The sequence below is a fragment of the Notolepis coatsorum genome (assembly GCF_963971535.1).
Source record: "Notolepis coatsorum genome assembly, chromosome: 11".
NCBI lineage: Eukaryota > Metazoa > Chordata > Actinopteri > Aulopiformes > Paralepididae > Notolepis > Notolepis coatsorum.
The window spans coordinates 27,512,494-27,525,535 of NC_140175.1; the positions used below are offsets into that span (position 1 = coordinate 27,512,494).

A 13,042-nucleotide genomic window follows, 5' to 3' on the forward strand; every position below is an offset into this window, starting at 1 on the left:
TGGAAACAGGAAGACGTAACAGCAGGCAAACAAAATGAAGAAAACATGAATATGAAATAAGCTAAATGGTTGGCACAGTAAGGCACACGTGAAGCAGACACTTGATACATGATAAAGACACAAGCAATTAGCCGGCAGGACACAGTTATATAAAACAAGATGAAGGTAGTGCACTGCTGCAGTCAGGCAAGCGCTACCGGAGTCTCATGACGAGTACAGAGACACTCAAAAGGAGCTTCTATCCCCAGGCCATCAGGATGCTCAATGACTCTATGCAACACCCATTCCATTCTACATTCATTGCACACACTCACTTTAAACAGTCACCTTTAGCATTCACCTAAGCCACTTTAAACACTTTTTAACACTACACCATATTTCTTCTATTTATTACTAAAAGATTTGCACTACCTCTCTAGCTCATTTTTGCATTTTGTACTTTATATTGTATATTTTGTATAGTGTTTGGTCTTTATTCTTTTACCTTTTTACTGTATGAAGCACAATTCCAGGAGCATTTCATTGTAATGTATGTGTGTACCTTATGACAAATAAAACAAAACTTGAACTTGAACTTGAACTTGTACTATAGAAGGTACTGCACCTGTATACACTCTGCTTTGAGGATGAATTTGGGTACAAGTGGAGGGATGTTGGACTGGTAGAAGATGGTATGAGACACACACTGTAGCAGGGGCTCCACCGGAGTCACACAGTGCATGATCACACCCTGGCCCAGGAAGCTGTGGTTAAAAAGCAGGAACACCACCCCTGGGCCAACCTGGACAACATACAAATACATACTGTGAATGGGTTAACGTGTATGGTAAATATAAAGCATTATGCCTGTACTTGTGAATCTGGATGCAGTTGATTATTGGTGGAAATTCTCAGTATACATTTAAAGGCACTGCTAGGAGGATCAATATATTATTGTGAATTAATTCTGTATCATATTGAGATAGATGACAAGGAAAGACAATTGACTAGACAGCGAAGAGTCCATTGATATCCTGTATTTTGTATTGATATCGGCGCAAAGGAAGCTTTTCCAAACAAAACTAGCTTTCTCCAAAAAAAAAGGAAACTCCACATTCACAGTTAGCAAGAGCTGTTCACCCTCTCCTCTCGCCATCAAAACAGAAAGTGACAGGGTTTACGGGAAATGTGGTATATAGACCACTGCACTTCTGCGTTACATTGAGCTCATGGGAGAGAGAGCGGGGGGAGAAAATGAATTAATATAAAAGGCATATAAAAGTCTATTGGATCATGTCTCCCGCACCCCCACAGCCGTAGCTACAACCACTTAATGTCAAGGCTCTCATTCACATTCATTCATTTTCTCCCCTCACTCTCTCTCCCATGATTTCAGAATACCGGAAGTGTTGCAGTGGTCTATTATCATGAGAATTAGGCTACCAATTGTTTTGGCAATGGTCTCATTTGTTTACTGTAAGTATACCAAGGTTTCACAACCAATGTGACAATGATCTATGATTATGACGAATTTGCGTCGAAGATTATCCTTGTAGCAGCTTTTAAGTTCAATGTACAGTAGTCCTTTCACACCCCTTAGTACTGTACTAAGTAATATTAATATTTGTGTTTTATTACACACATACCAACTATTTCACCTGTTTTATTCTCCACCCATAGCAACACTACTATCACCGACATCCAAGAAGGTGGATCCTCCCTTGAACGGCCCTTCTAAGGTGTCTCTCCTTCATGTTGCCTGTGGTGCTTTTTTCCTATTGCTAGGTTTTTTCCCTTACCTTCGCTGGGGTATGTCTGGGAGTGTTGCATTTATTTATTTTACATTTATTTTGGATTTCATGGTGGGTTTTTTGTTCTTGATTTATTGTGATGTTTCTTCTTGACTTGTTTAAAGAAGACTTGTCCAGCCCATTGGGACATTAACTTGTGATTTCGGGCTTTACAAATAAATTTGATTTATGATTTACTGTCTTTTACTATCACTTTCCCACTAAATAATCTACCTTGCCTATATTACTACCTACTATGCTAATATGTCTCTACTACTATGCACTCAAGGCTGTAGCACCCAAGTTTCAACACTATTGGACGAACATTGTTACTTAGCTGAAAGAGCCCTTCCTGCTGACCTATCGTACAGAACCTGTACGTCGCTTTGGATAAAAGCGTCAGCTGAATGACAACATCTAAATGTTAGTAGGCTCAGTGTGTTGGTTTTGTTAGATAAGAAGTCAGATACTGCATTGCTCTCTCTCTCCTCAGTGGCTCTGTATCGCTGCACAGCAGAGTAATGGGGCGTTTTCTAAAACATGCCAAAGGGTTTGCTCAACATCACCATAGGCAGCCAGTTCGGGAACAGGCCATGTTCACAAATCCGAAACTGCACAGTGGAGTGAAAACAAGAGGCGACAAAGCTTGTCTGAAAGGCCAGGGCTGTGGCTTTTTGAGAGGGTGATATATATCTCACTTGACGGGGCAGAGAGGCTAAATCGGAGATCCCGTTTGGCACTCGGTTGCCCTCGCCGTCTCTCTCGCTGCGCGGCTGACTTGTTGACTTCTGCCGCGCTTTATGGCTCGACTCTCGTTCCCTTTAAAAGGTTGTCATATTTTTTGTTATTCCCACAGAGAATAACTCCTTTTGGCATTTGTGAGGGTAGAGTGGCAGGTAGAGTGGCGAGTCTGTTGTGTTAAGAGCGCTGTCTATCAGTGTGGCCCCTGTGTGTCTGCCTGGCTGTCCTCAAAGGAATGGGCAGTCAAAGTGTTTTCAAGCACTTTATCTTGGCCCGATGACGAGGGAGACGGGGGGGACAGGGACGGCGGGACGGGGACGGGGGCTGTGAAGGAGAACACATCATTCCCTGGATCCAGACACTGAGTCGCCATTCGCCAGTCACTGTTCACTAGTCCTGCCTCCTTTAAAATTATTTTGCGATTCAATAATGAAGTGAAACGGAACGCCATTCAGTCTGATTATCCCCGGCAAGGCATGACATGCGCTCATATGCAAACTGACGATAGTTGGGGCGACAGTGGCTCAGGAGGTTGAGCACTCGTCTGGTGATCGGAAGGTTCCCGGTTCGATTCCTGCTCCTCCCGGGCAGCGTGTCGAGGTGTTCTTGAGCCAGACACTTAACCCCTAACTGCTCCTGATGAGCAGGTTGGCACCTTGCATGGTTGCCTCGCCGTCGGTGTGTGAATGTGTGAGTGAATGGGTAAATGTCAGGAACAAAATTGCATAGCGCTTTGGATAAAAGCTGTTATATAAATGCACCATTTACCATTTATAATTTATTAAAAAAAAAAACATTTCCCTGTATTACTGTATTATCCTCTTGTGGATGTGGTGACATCTGTACCTGTCTGGCCACTACGTTAACATCCAGCAGAGGCCAGTGGCGTCCAAACACTGTCAGCGCATGTTTCACCAGCATCTGAGAACAGTGCTTATTGGGCTCCAATTCTGGCTCCCATTGGACCTAGAACACACACACACACGCATGCACGCACGCACAAACACACACACACACACACACACACACACACACACACACACACACACACACACACACACACACACACACACACACACACACACACACACACACACACACACACACACACACGCACGCACGCACACACACAAATGAATGAAATTACCAAGTCCTTTGTTTCCTGAAGTAGCTTTCAGAGTGTGCAATTATTTTTTTTATTTTTCTGCTCTTATTCTGTCTATTTTTATACTCATTATATGTCTGAACTTTATAATGCATTACCTTTATTTAGCTAATAGTCTATTATAGATTTTAATGTTAGAGATCTATCATAATCAATAAGAAATATATTACAATATTTCTTAATAGGTTTTAATGACATACCTCTATTACACTCTTTTTAAATAAAACGACAGGATTTTAATGACAGAAATCTATAAAAAAATTAATTCCGGGAGGTTTTAATATAAATTCTCTGCTCATTTTATGCCTGTCTATAATTATGCCAATTCTATGCTAATTTTATGCCTATGTTTATTTTGTGTCTGCATCACTGCTATGAAGCACTTTGGGCTGCAATTCTTGAAAGGTGCTATACAAATAACGTTTATTATTATTATATTTTGTTCATAGCAAAAAAACATAAAACTGACGATGATGACATATGCTTCTCTCACTAAAACTATTCAACCCAGTCAGTCTGAGTTGCTTCCCGCTTTAGACGGTGGCTCAAGTCATTCTGGAAAAACAGCTCCTTGGCCAAACAAAAAGCTTTATTTTTTTATATACAGTAGGGGGTCATACTTGCGGGTCCTCAGAATCAATAATCAATTGTGAAACGTATCTTTAAGGACAGAGTCTGACTCCTGTAACCTCTGAACTCCTCCTACCTTCCAATCATGTCGTATGAACTCCCAGGTCTTGCTGTTGGTGTAGCGCAGATCAGCCCCACTCACAATGCCTGGTGTGTGTAGGTGAGCCAGGTGGGCAATGTCTGCCGCATTCTCAGGAATCTCCTGTAGAGGGCAGTCACACAGAGGAAAGTTGAGAGGGTTATATTTCTTAATTGTAATGGTAACACTAACAATGTCATGAAGAAGACTCTTTAACCAGAGACTGTCTATATAATGAGAATGATCACTGTGGTAGTTTAACCAGAGGCAGTCTATATAATGAGCAGACAGATCACTGTGGTAGTTTAACCAGAGGCAGTCTATATAATGAGACAGATCACTGTGGTAGTTTAACCAGAGGCAGTCTATATAATGAGCAGACAGATCACTGTGGTAGTTTAACCAGAGGCAGTCTATATAATGAGCAGAAAGTGAGACAATGGGAGGGCTATATTTCTTTATTCTAATGGTAACACTAACAATGTCATAACGATGAATTGAAAATGGGGGACCCTGATGTAAACAAGACGAAAGTCTTTCTCTGGTCTGCATCCCCTTAACAATTGTATGTATTGAGCTGTACTGTACTGTACCCATTCTGCAATCTGTTAATAAAGTTTTCATTCATTCATTCATTCATAAAGAAGATATGAATACAGCCGTGAAGCACCTCACAAAGTTCTCTTTTCCTATATACAAACAAGCAAAATATATATTTTAAATGATTAATGATCCCTGCCAACAGGCTGGGTGAATGGTTGCCATGGTAACTAAGGACTCTGGCAGAAACTACTGGATGGCTGAAGTGAAAAATGTGACTTGTGTTTCTAGGCAAGTCTATACTCACACACACACACACACACACACACACACACACACACACACACACACACACACACACACACACACACACACACACACAGCACACACACACACACACACACACACACACACACACACACACACACACACACGCACACACACACACACACACCTCTATGTGGGCGTTGATGAAGTGCTCGGTTCTGCCCCGGTAGACCCATTCCCCTCGCCGGATCTCCTCCTGTTCAGGGACGGTCCAGGCTGGATCCTCTCCGTCGCAGTGGAACCAAACCAGAACCTGGCCGTTCACCTCGCAGCTCGGCCAGCACCGCACCTTGGCAAACTCTGGCACTGACGTCGCACAGCGAGGGAAGAGATACCATTAGAAATAATAACCAATATAGAAGCTATACTGTACTCTGACAAAAATGAACGCAGGCATTGCACACTCCTCACAGGATACTATGGAAGTTATTTATTATTTTGTTCCTTTCATAACAGTCCTTTTATAACATTATTGTACGTCCTGATACATTTCACGTAAAACCAACTTTGAGTTCTTGAAGAAGCGCTGTATAAATCCCTTTTTTATTTTAAAGACTGAAGGTTTGACAACCTATTAAAAAGCGTCTGATGATAAATTGTGCCGAAGCTTTTATATTCATTTATTTTAGACCTTGATATGCTCCGTTTTTCTCTGTTGTATAAAATATTGTTGATATGCTTATTTTTTTATCTGTTGTTTTAAATGTTTTTTTCTATTACCTGTAGCACTTTGAGATGCCAAATATAAAGTGCAATATACATTTAATGTATTATTATTATTATCTAAGCTGTGTTGCCTCCTACACCTTCGTCAGGTGTGAGGCTCATCTCTACTATGATAGTAACATGTAGGAGGACATGGTCATGATTTGTGTGTGTGTGTGTGCGTGTGTGTGTGTGTGTGTGTGTGTGTGTGTGTGTGTGTGTGTGTGTGTGTGTGTGTGTGTGTGTGTGTGTGTGTGTGTGTGTGTGTGTGTGTGTGTGTGTGTGTGTGTGTGATGCAGGAATATAATCCACATTACATTGAATAGGAAAAACATGTTGCAGAATGAATAGGCCTATACATTGATAATTTACAAACTACAGAAAATATAATAATCTTATAGTATGCCTGCCCACCCTCCCGTTAATCTTGTGGATTTCAGAGCCATTCTCATCCACAATAGTTAATAGTTGTTGCACTCGTCATTTGAACTGGTGAGTTGCATCGTGCACATTCCCTTGCACATTAAATAATTGTCTAACTCCCCCATCAATATTTGGGCAAATTACAAGCTATAAAAAGTGTGACAATCATCAAAATCCATTTGGGGAGAAATACACATAAGGCAATACTAGGTCTTGTGGCATGTTTTAGTTAGAAATAGCCCTATTTAATGGGAATTCAGTTGAATTGCAACTCTGTACTGTGCATTCAATACACACTGCCCTCCTCCATCCATGCCAGCATCCAGAGACAGTTTATATAATGAACGGAGAGACCACTGTGGTAGTTTAACCAGAGACAGTCTATATAATGAACAGACAGATCACTGTGGTAGTTTAACCAGAGACAGTCTATATAATGAACAGACAGATCACTGTGGTAGTTTAACCAGAGACAATCTATATAATGTACAGACAGATCACTGTGGTAGTTTAACCAGAGACAGTCTATATAATGAACAGACAGGTCACTGTGGTAGTTTAACCAGAGACAGTCTATATAATGAACAGACAGATCACTGTGGTAGTTTAACCAGAGACAGTCTATATAATGAACAGACAGACCACTGTCATAGTTTAACCAGAGACAGTCTATATAATGAACAGACAGATCACTGTGGTAGTTTAACCAGAGACAGTCTATATAATGAACACAGATCACTGTCATAGTTTAACCAGAGACAGTCTATATAATAAACAGACAGATCACTGTGGTAGTTTAACCAGAGACAGTCTATATAATGAACAGACAGGTCACTGTGGTAGTTTAACCAGAGACAGTCTATATAATGAACAGACAGATCACTGTGGTAGTTTAACCAGAGACAGTCTATATAATGAACAGACAGGTCACTGTGGTAGTTTAACCAGAGACAGTCTATATAATGAACAGACAGATCACTGTGGTAGTTTAACCAGAGACAGTCTATATAATGAACAGACAGATCACTGTGGTAGTTTAACCAGAGGCAGTCTATATAATGAACAGACAGATCACTGTGGTAGTTTAACCAGAGACAGTCTATATAATGAACAGACAGGTCACTGTGGTAGTTTAACCAGAGACAGTCTATATAATGAACAGACAGGTCACTGTGGTAGTTTAACCAGAGACAGTCTATATAATGAACAGACAGATCACTGTGGTAGTTTAACCAGAGACAGTCTATCTATATAATGAGATGGATCACTGTGGTAGTTTAACCAGAGACAGTCTATATAATATATAATGACAGACCACTGTGGTAGTTTTGAATGGGGAAATCCGTAACACTAAAGATGGCGGCAACGACATGTTTAGTCAAATAAAATTATAATTCACTGCTTCTTGAGTTTTAAAGATTTTTATAATTAATAACTATCTCTGCCAAAAGACTGGATGAGTGGTTGCCATGGTAACTAAGGACTCTGGCAGAAACTACACTGGATGAATGATGAAGGGAAAAATGTGACTCATGTTTTTGAAACGTCTCTTGCAGTTACAGCTGAATAATCAATAATACATTTGTTCAAAGCAAAATACCTCTAAATGAAGTATTGTGATGCTGCAGGGTAACCCAGTCTACAAATAATATTGCACTTGACCATTTCAATGTTTCTTCAGTGATAATTATATGAATTAAGAAAATATTATCATTCCCTCTAACATCGTGAATCATATCGCAATCGCAATTTCGCTCACAATAATCGCAATCAGATATTTCTTTCCAAATTCCATGCAGTTCATGCAAAAGCTCTAAATAGTTTTCCCTGTACTTCTGTTCATGAGAACACAATTTATTCCGGCATTTCTTCTCTTGCACTAATGTCAGGCTATATCTGTTGAAACTGTCAAACCACGTACATCCTTCATAACTCAAGATCAGCTAAAAAAAACTTTCTGAGAATGTTCTGCAACACATATCCTGTGTAGTATGATCAAATTATGATATGTCTCTGGGAAAATGAAGATGCTTTGCAATAAATTAAGACTACACTGGATATTTTACAGTATATTTCAAACCAATGATAGTGCCTTAAGGAATTCCCACGCCTGTTTACTCATATAAATTGTATAAATAATGAATGCACTTTGAGAATATTGCTGATCTTTATTCAAAATGCAAATAGTTTATTCAAATGGAAGTATATTCTGGAAGTAATATATACGATACACCAGTACAAAACCATCCTCCCCCTCCAGCGCGTTCAACATGCTGCTGCCAGGCTGGTCTCAGGCACCAGAATGAGGGACCACATCTCCCCAGTCCTTGTCTCTCTCCACTGACTCCCAGTGAGGAAGAGAATCAACTTTAAAATTATGCTATTCACCTACAAAGCCCTCAATGGTCTCGCTCCGGCCTACATTGAGGAACTCTTGGTCCAACCCATCAGCTCCAGGTCCCTCAGATCAAATGACCAACTGTGTCTGAGGGTCCCGCGGGCCAAACTGGTGACAAAGGGTTTCTGGGCCTTTGCAGTGATGGCGCCGACACTGTGGAATAAGCTCCCTCTCAAGATCAAGTCTGCCAACACCGTACAGACATTCAAGAACCTTGCTTAAAACTAGGGATGCTCGATATTGGCTTTTTTACCGATACCGATATTCCGATATTGTCCAACTCTTAATTTCCGATACCGATATCAACCGATATCAACCGATACCGATATATGCAGGGTTCCCCCCCCCGTTTTTTTCTTTTTTTAAACCGATACCGATATTTTCCGATATCACATTTTACTGCCGATATCGGCCGATAATATCGGTCGGCCGATAATATCGGACATCCCTACTTAAAACCCACCTTTTCGCTCTGGATGATCACTGAGTTACTTTGCTGTTGTATTGTGTGTCTGAGGTGTTACGTTCTCTGTCTGTCCGTCTGCCTGGTTCCCTGTTTTCTTTGTCCTGTCCATTTATTTGTATTATTTTTTCCCCGGGCTGCGTCCCGGACCGATGTAAAAATTGGCTGGGGGGAGTGCATTATAAATGCAAATATCATATCACATCATATCGTATCATACTATACATCAATGATAATAATATGAACCGTATCAGCCATGCTCTCGGTATTCTTACCTTTCTCTGCGTAAGGAATCCTCACACACTTGCCGTCCTCGCCCCGGAACTGCCATCCATGGAACGGACACTCGATGCAGCCTCCCACCACCCTGCCCCCCACAGCCAGGTTGGCACCCAGGTGAGGGCAGTAAGCGTCCACGACGTACGCCTTCCCTTCCTGCCCACGGAACACTGCCACCTGCTCACCTGCCAACACAGAGCAACGTGCTTAGTTCTGGATGAAGAATAAGTAGTACATTAGTATATAGGGACATAGTATTCACATTCCAAGAGTTTTATTGCCCATATTTATTGTAACGTATAATATAACTGATAGGGCCATACAGACCATTTGCACCTTTAATTACACTGTTTACTTTCTCATATTCTTATATTCAGAGTTAATTATATTGTTTACACTGCACTACAATTGTATTGCCTATATTCATGTCTGTACCCCCCCCCCCCCCCCCACCCCCCATGCTGCTATGATGCCCAAATTCCCCCAAGGGGATCAATAAAGGATTATCTTTTCTCTAGATAATATCTTATCTTATTTAGTCTAATCTTACCTTACATGGGGAAATGGCAAATAACAAACAGCAAAGCAAGAATTTTTAGATTTTTTTTAAAACACAGTCTCAGCTCTATCAGTGGGTTCTGTTGTATGTGTGAAGCATCAGGGGGTCCCCGGTGGCAAGTCTTAACGCTACATCCTTATTGCAAACAGAATGACACTAAATGTATGGATATGTTTGTAAAGATCTATCAACAACACTGCATACAGCTCAACCTGATACTGAACTGACACCCCATGTGAAGACAGTATTGTAGTGATGGTGCAAAACTAGAGACCGTTGGCCAGAGGGTCAACCCAGAGACAGTTGGCCAGAGGGTAAACCCAGAGACATTTGGCCAGAGGGTCAACCCAGAGACAGTTGGCCAGAGGATCAACCCAGAGACAGGTGGCCAGAGGATCAACCCAGAGACAGGTGGCCAGAGGGTCAACCCAGAGACAGGTGGCCAGAGGGTCAACCCAGAGACAGTTGGCCAGAGGGTCAACCCAGACACAGATGGCCAGAGGGTCAACCCAGAGACAGTTGGCCAGAGGGTCAACCCAGAGACAGTTGGCCAGAGGGTCAACCCAGGGACAGTTGGCCAGAGGGTCAACCCAGACACAGGTGGCCAGAGGGTCAACCCAGAGACAGTTGGCCAGAGGGTCAACCCAGACACAGTTGGCCAGAGGGTTAACCCAGAGACAGTTGGCCAGAGGGTTAACCCAGGGACAGTTGGCCAGAGGGTCAACCCAGACACAGTTGGCCAGAGGGTTAACCCAGGGACAGGTGGCCAGAGGGTCAACCCAGACACAGTTGGCCAGAGGGTCAACCCAGAGACAGGTGGCCAGAGGGTCAACCCAGAGACAGTTGGCCAGAGGGTCAACCCAGAGACAGTTGGCCAGAGGGTCAACCCAGAGACAGTTGGCCAGAGGGTCAACCCAGACACAGTTGGCCAGAGGGTATTTAAATTTGATGTAAGTCAAGTCTTCTCTGTGCTATTGTTGAGAAAAGCAGCATTTCCTGGAGTTGTGTGGAGTAAGGGGCACAGAGATAAGCTCTTGCTCGACTGCTTTCACCGTGCAGCTCGCCACAGTATATTTGCCAAACAGTTAGTTAGTTAAACATGGACCAGGCTGATGAAGGATCCAGGGAGCAGGCGCTACACAGCACACTGTGCCTCTGAGCCAAACCCCCGCTGCTGCATGATCAGAGGGCAGCCGAGTGGACGGAGCAAGGAGGTGTGTCCATGAGCCAGCATCTGAGAAACAACCATCAAATGCACTCACAGCACACACATCCACACGCACACACTCACTTTAAACAAACAACTCACTGCAGCACCCACTCTACACACTTTAGAACACCTAAACACACTTTATATTTATTGGCAAAGAATTTGCACTACAACCCATACCTCAGTACACCTTACTGTAAATTGTACCTAAATTGTACCTCATCCCATTTCTGCTTTGCACTATATAGTAGATTGTATATTAGTATATTGTATAGTATATTGTATGGTAACTCAGTTACTTCTACTCTGCATTGAACATTGTACATATGTACATACTGAACACTTGTGTCTACGTACGTGACTTCTATTTTTTACTTGCTATACTTATTTTATTTTATACTTATCTATTTTTGTCTAGCACAGTCTCTGGAGCGTAACAGAAAGAAGCATTTTGTATAAAAGTATTCTGTACTTCTGTATGACAACTAATAAAGAAACTTGAACTTGAAACTTGAGTCTGGACACCACTCAGCTACTGTACCCTCTGTACCGGTACTCAGCATCTCGATTACGCCCAGATTAGCACAAGCAGCTTAACTTTCAGTCCAGTCTTGATGTTAACCGTGCTACTGGTCAGATCGGTCAGCTCTGGTGGTCTCTCTCTCCTGGTTACATTTGATGAAGAGGTTACAATCAGCGATGTGACTGGGATGTAAAATCTGGGGCCACTCCGTTAGACAATGAATGGGGCTCAGACTTTCTTAAGTCTATTCCACTATATCGCGCGATTGGGTTTTTAAGATGCAGCAGGTGAGGCAGGCGACTTAGTGAAGATACTGTACATACATACGCTTGTCAAGAGCCAATCGTGCAGTCGTTCATTATTGACAGTACTAAATGAGATGTCGTGCTAATATGTCATGTTCTACAGTAGGACCTACTACTATAATACCTAATAAAACAAGTAATTAGAATAATAGAAGCCTACTTTGCTGGAACAATTCATTTTGCACGTATACAGTACGTTTGTGTGTGTGTGTGTGTGTGTGTGTGTGTGTGTGTGCGTGCGTGCGTGTGTGCGTGTGTGTGTGTGTGTGTGTGTGTAGGTGTGTGTGTGTGTGTGTGTATATATGTATGTGTGTGTGTGTGTGTGTGTGTGTGTGTGTGTGTGTGTGTGTGTGTGTGTGTGTGTGTGTGTGTGTGCTCGCACGCTGAGGCTGCCTCACTAAGCCTTTCTCCGCGCATTTATTTATTTATGGAGCATTTATTTAACCACTCTGGTTGGATGGTGTATTGTACTTGTGCTGTATAAAAATACATTTGAATCTAATCTAATCAGTCACAGTGAATCAAGATGTATATGGTGAATGGCAATGCCGAACCTCTGCTGTTTTGCACACACCTCATTCACCTTATAAGGAGCTGGTGGGGCGTGTCTGTATGCAAATGAAATGAACGAGAACACGCATTTCAGTTTAACACTTTCAGTGCCCACCACGACATAACACGTGTTATCAGCCCGCCCCCTGAATGCCCACCACGACAATTAGCGTGTTATTTTTTTATTATTGAATTCATATTTCATCAACCGAGTCTCTCGTTGGGAAACCAGCCCCATCAGGAGCACAGATGTGAAAAAGCGCCCCCTATCGTCTCCCAGATGGTAATGGACCCTTTTGGAATGGACTCAATGAAAATGGATGAGAAAAGAGAAATCCGGAATCCACATTTTACTTCTCAGGCATGTAACCCGA

At 42.2% G+C, this 13,042-nt stretch overlaps 1 protein-coding gene across 1 annotated transcript in view; it reads right to left on the reverse strand.

The window, feature by feature from the left end:
- The window catches only part of LOC311237072 (cholesterol 7-desaturase nvd), a gene marked incomplete at both ends in the record, with an annotated part of 42,058 nt that overhangs the window by 1,192 nt on the left and 27,824 nt on the right, over positions 1 to 13,042 (reverse strand). Inside the window, 5 exons of the mRNA XM_084324880.1 lie at positions 605 to 781; positions 3,357 to 3,476; positions 4,382 to 4,507; positions 5,379 to 5,557; positions 9,516 to 9,704. Of these exons, the coding sequence (XP_084181006.1) occupies positions 605 to 781; positions 3,357 to 3,476; positions 4,382 to 4,507; positions 5,379 to 5,557; positions 9,516 to 9,704 (791 nt within the window). The remainder of the gene's footprint in view (positions 1 to 604; positions 782 to 3,356; positions 3,477 to 4,381; positions 4,508 to 5,378; positions 5,558 to 9,515; positions 9,705 to 13,042) is intronic.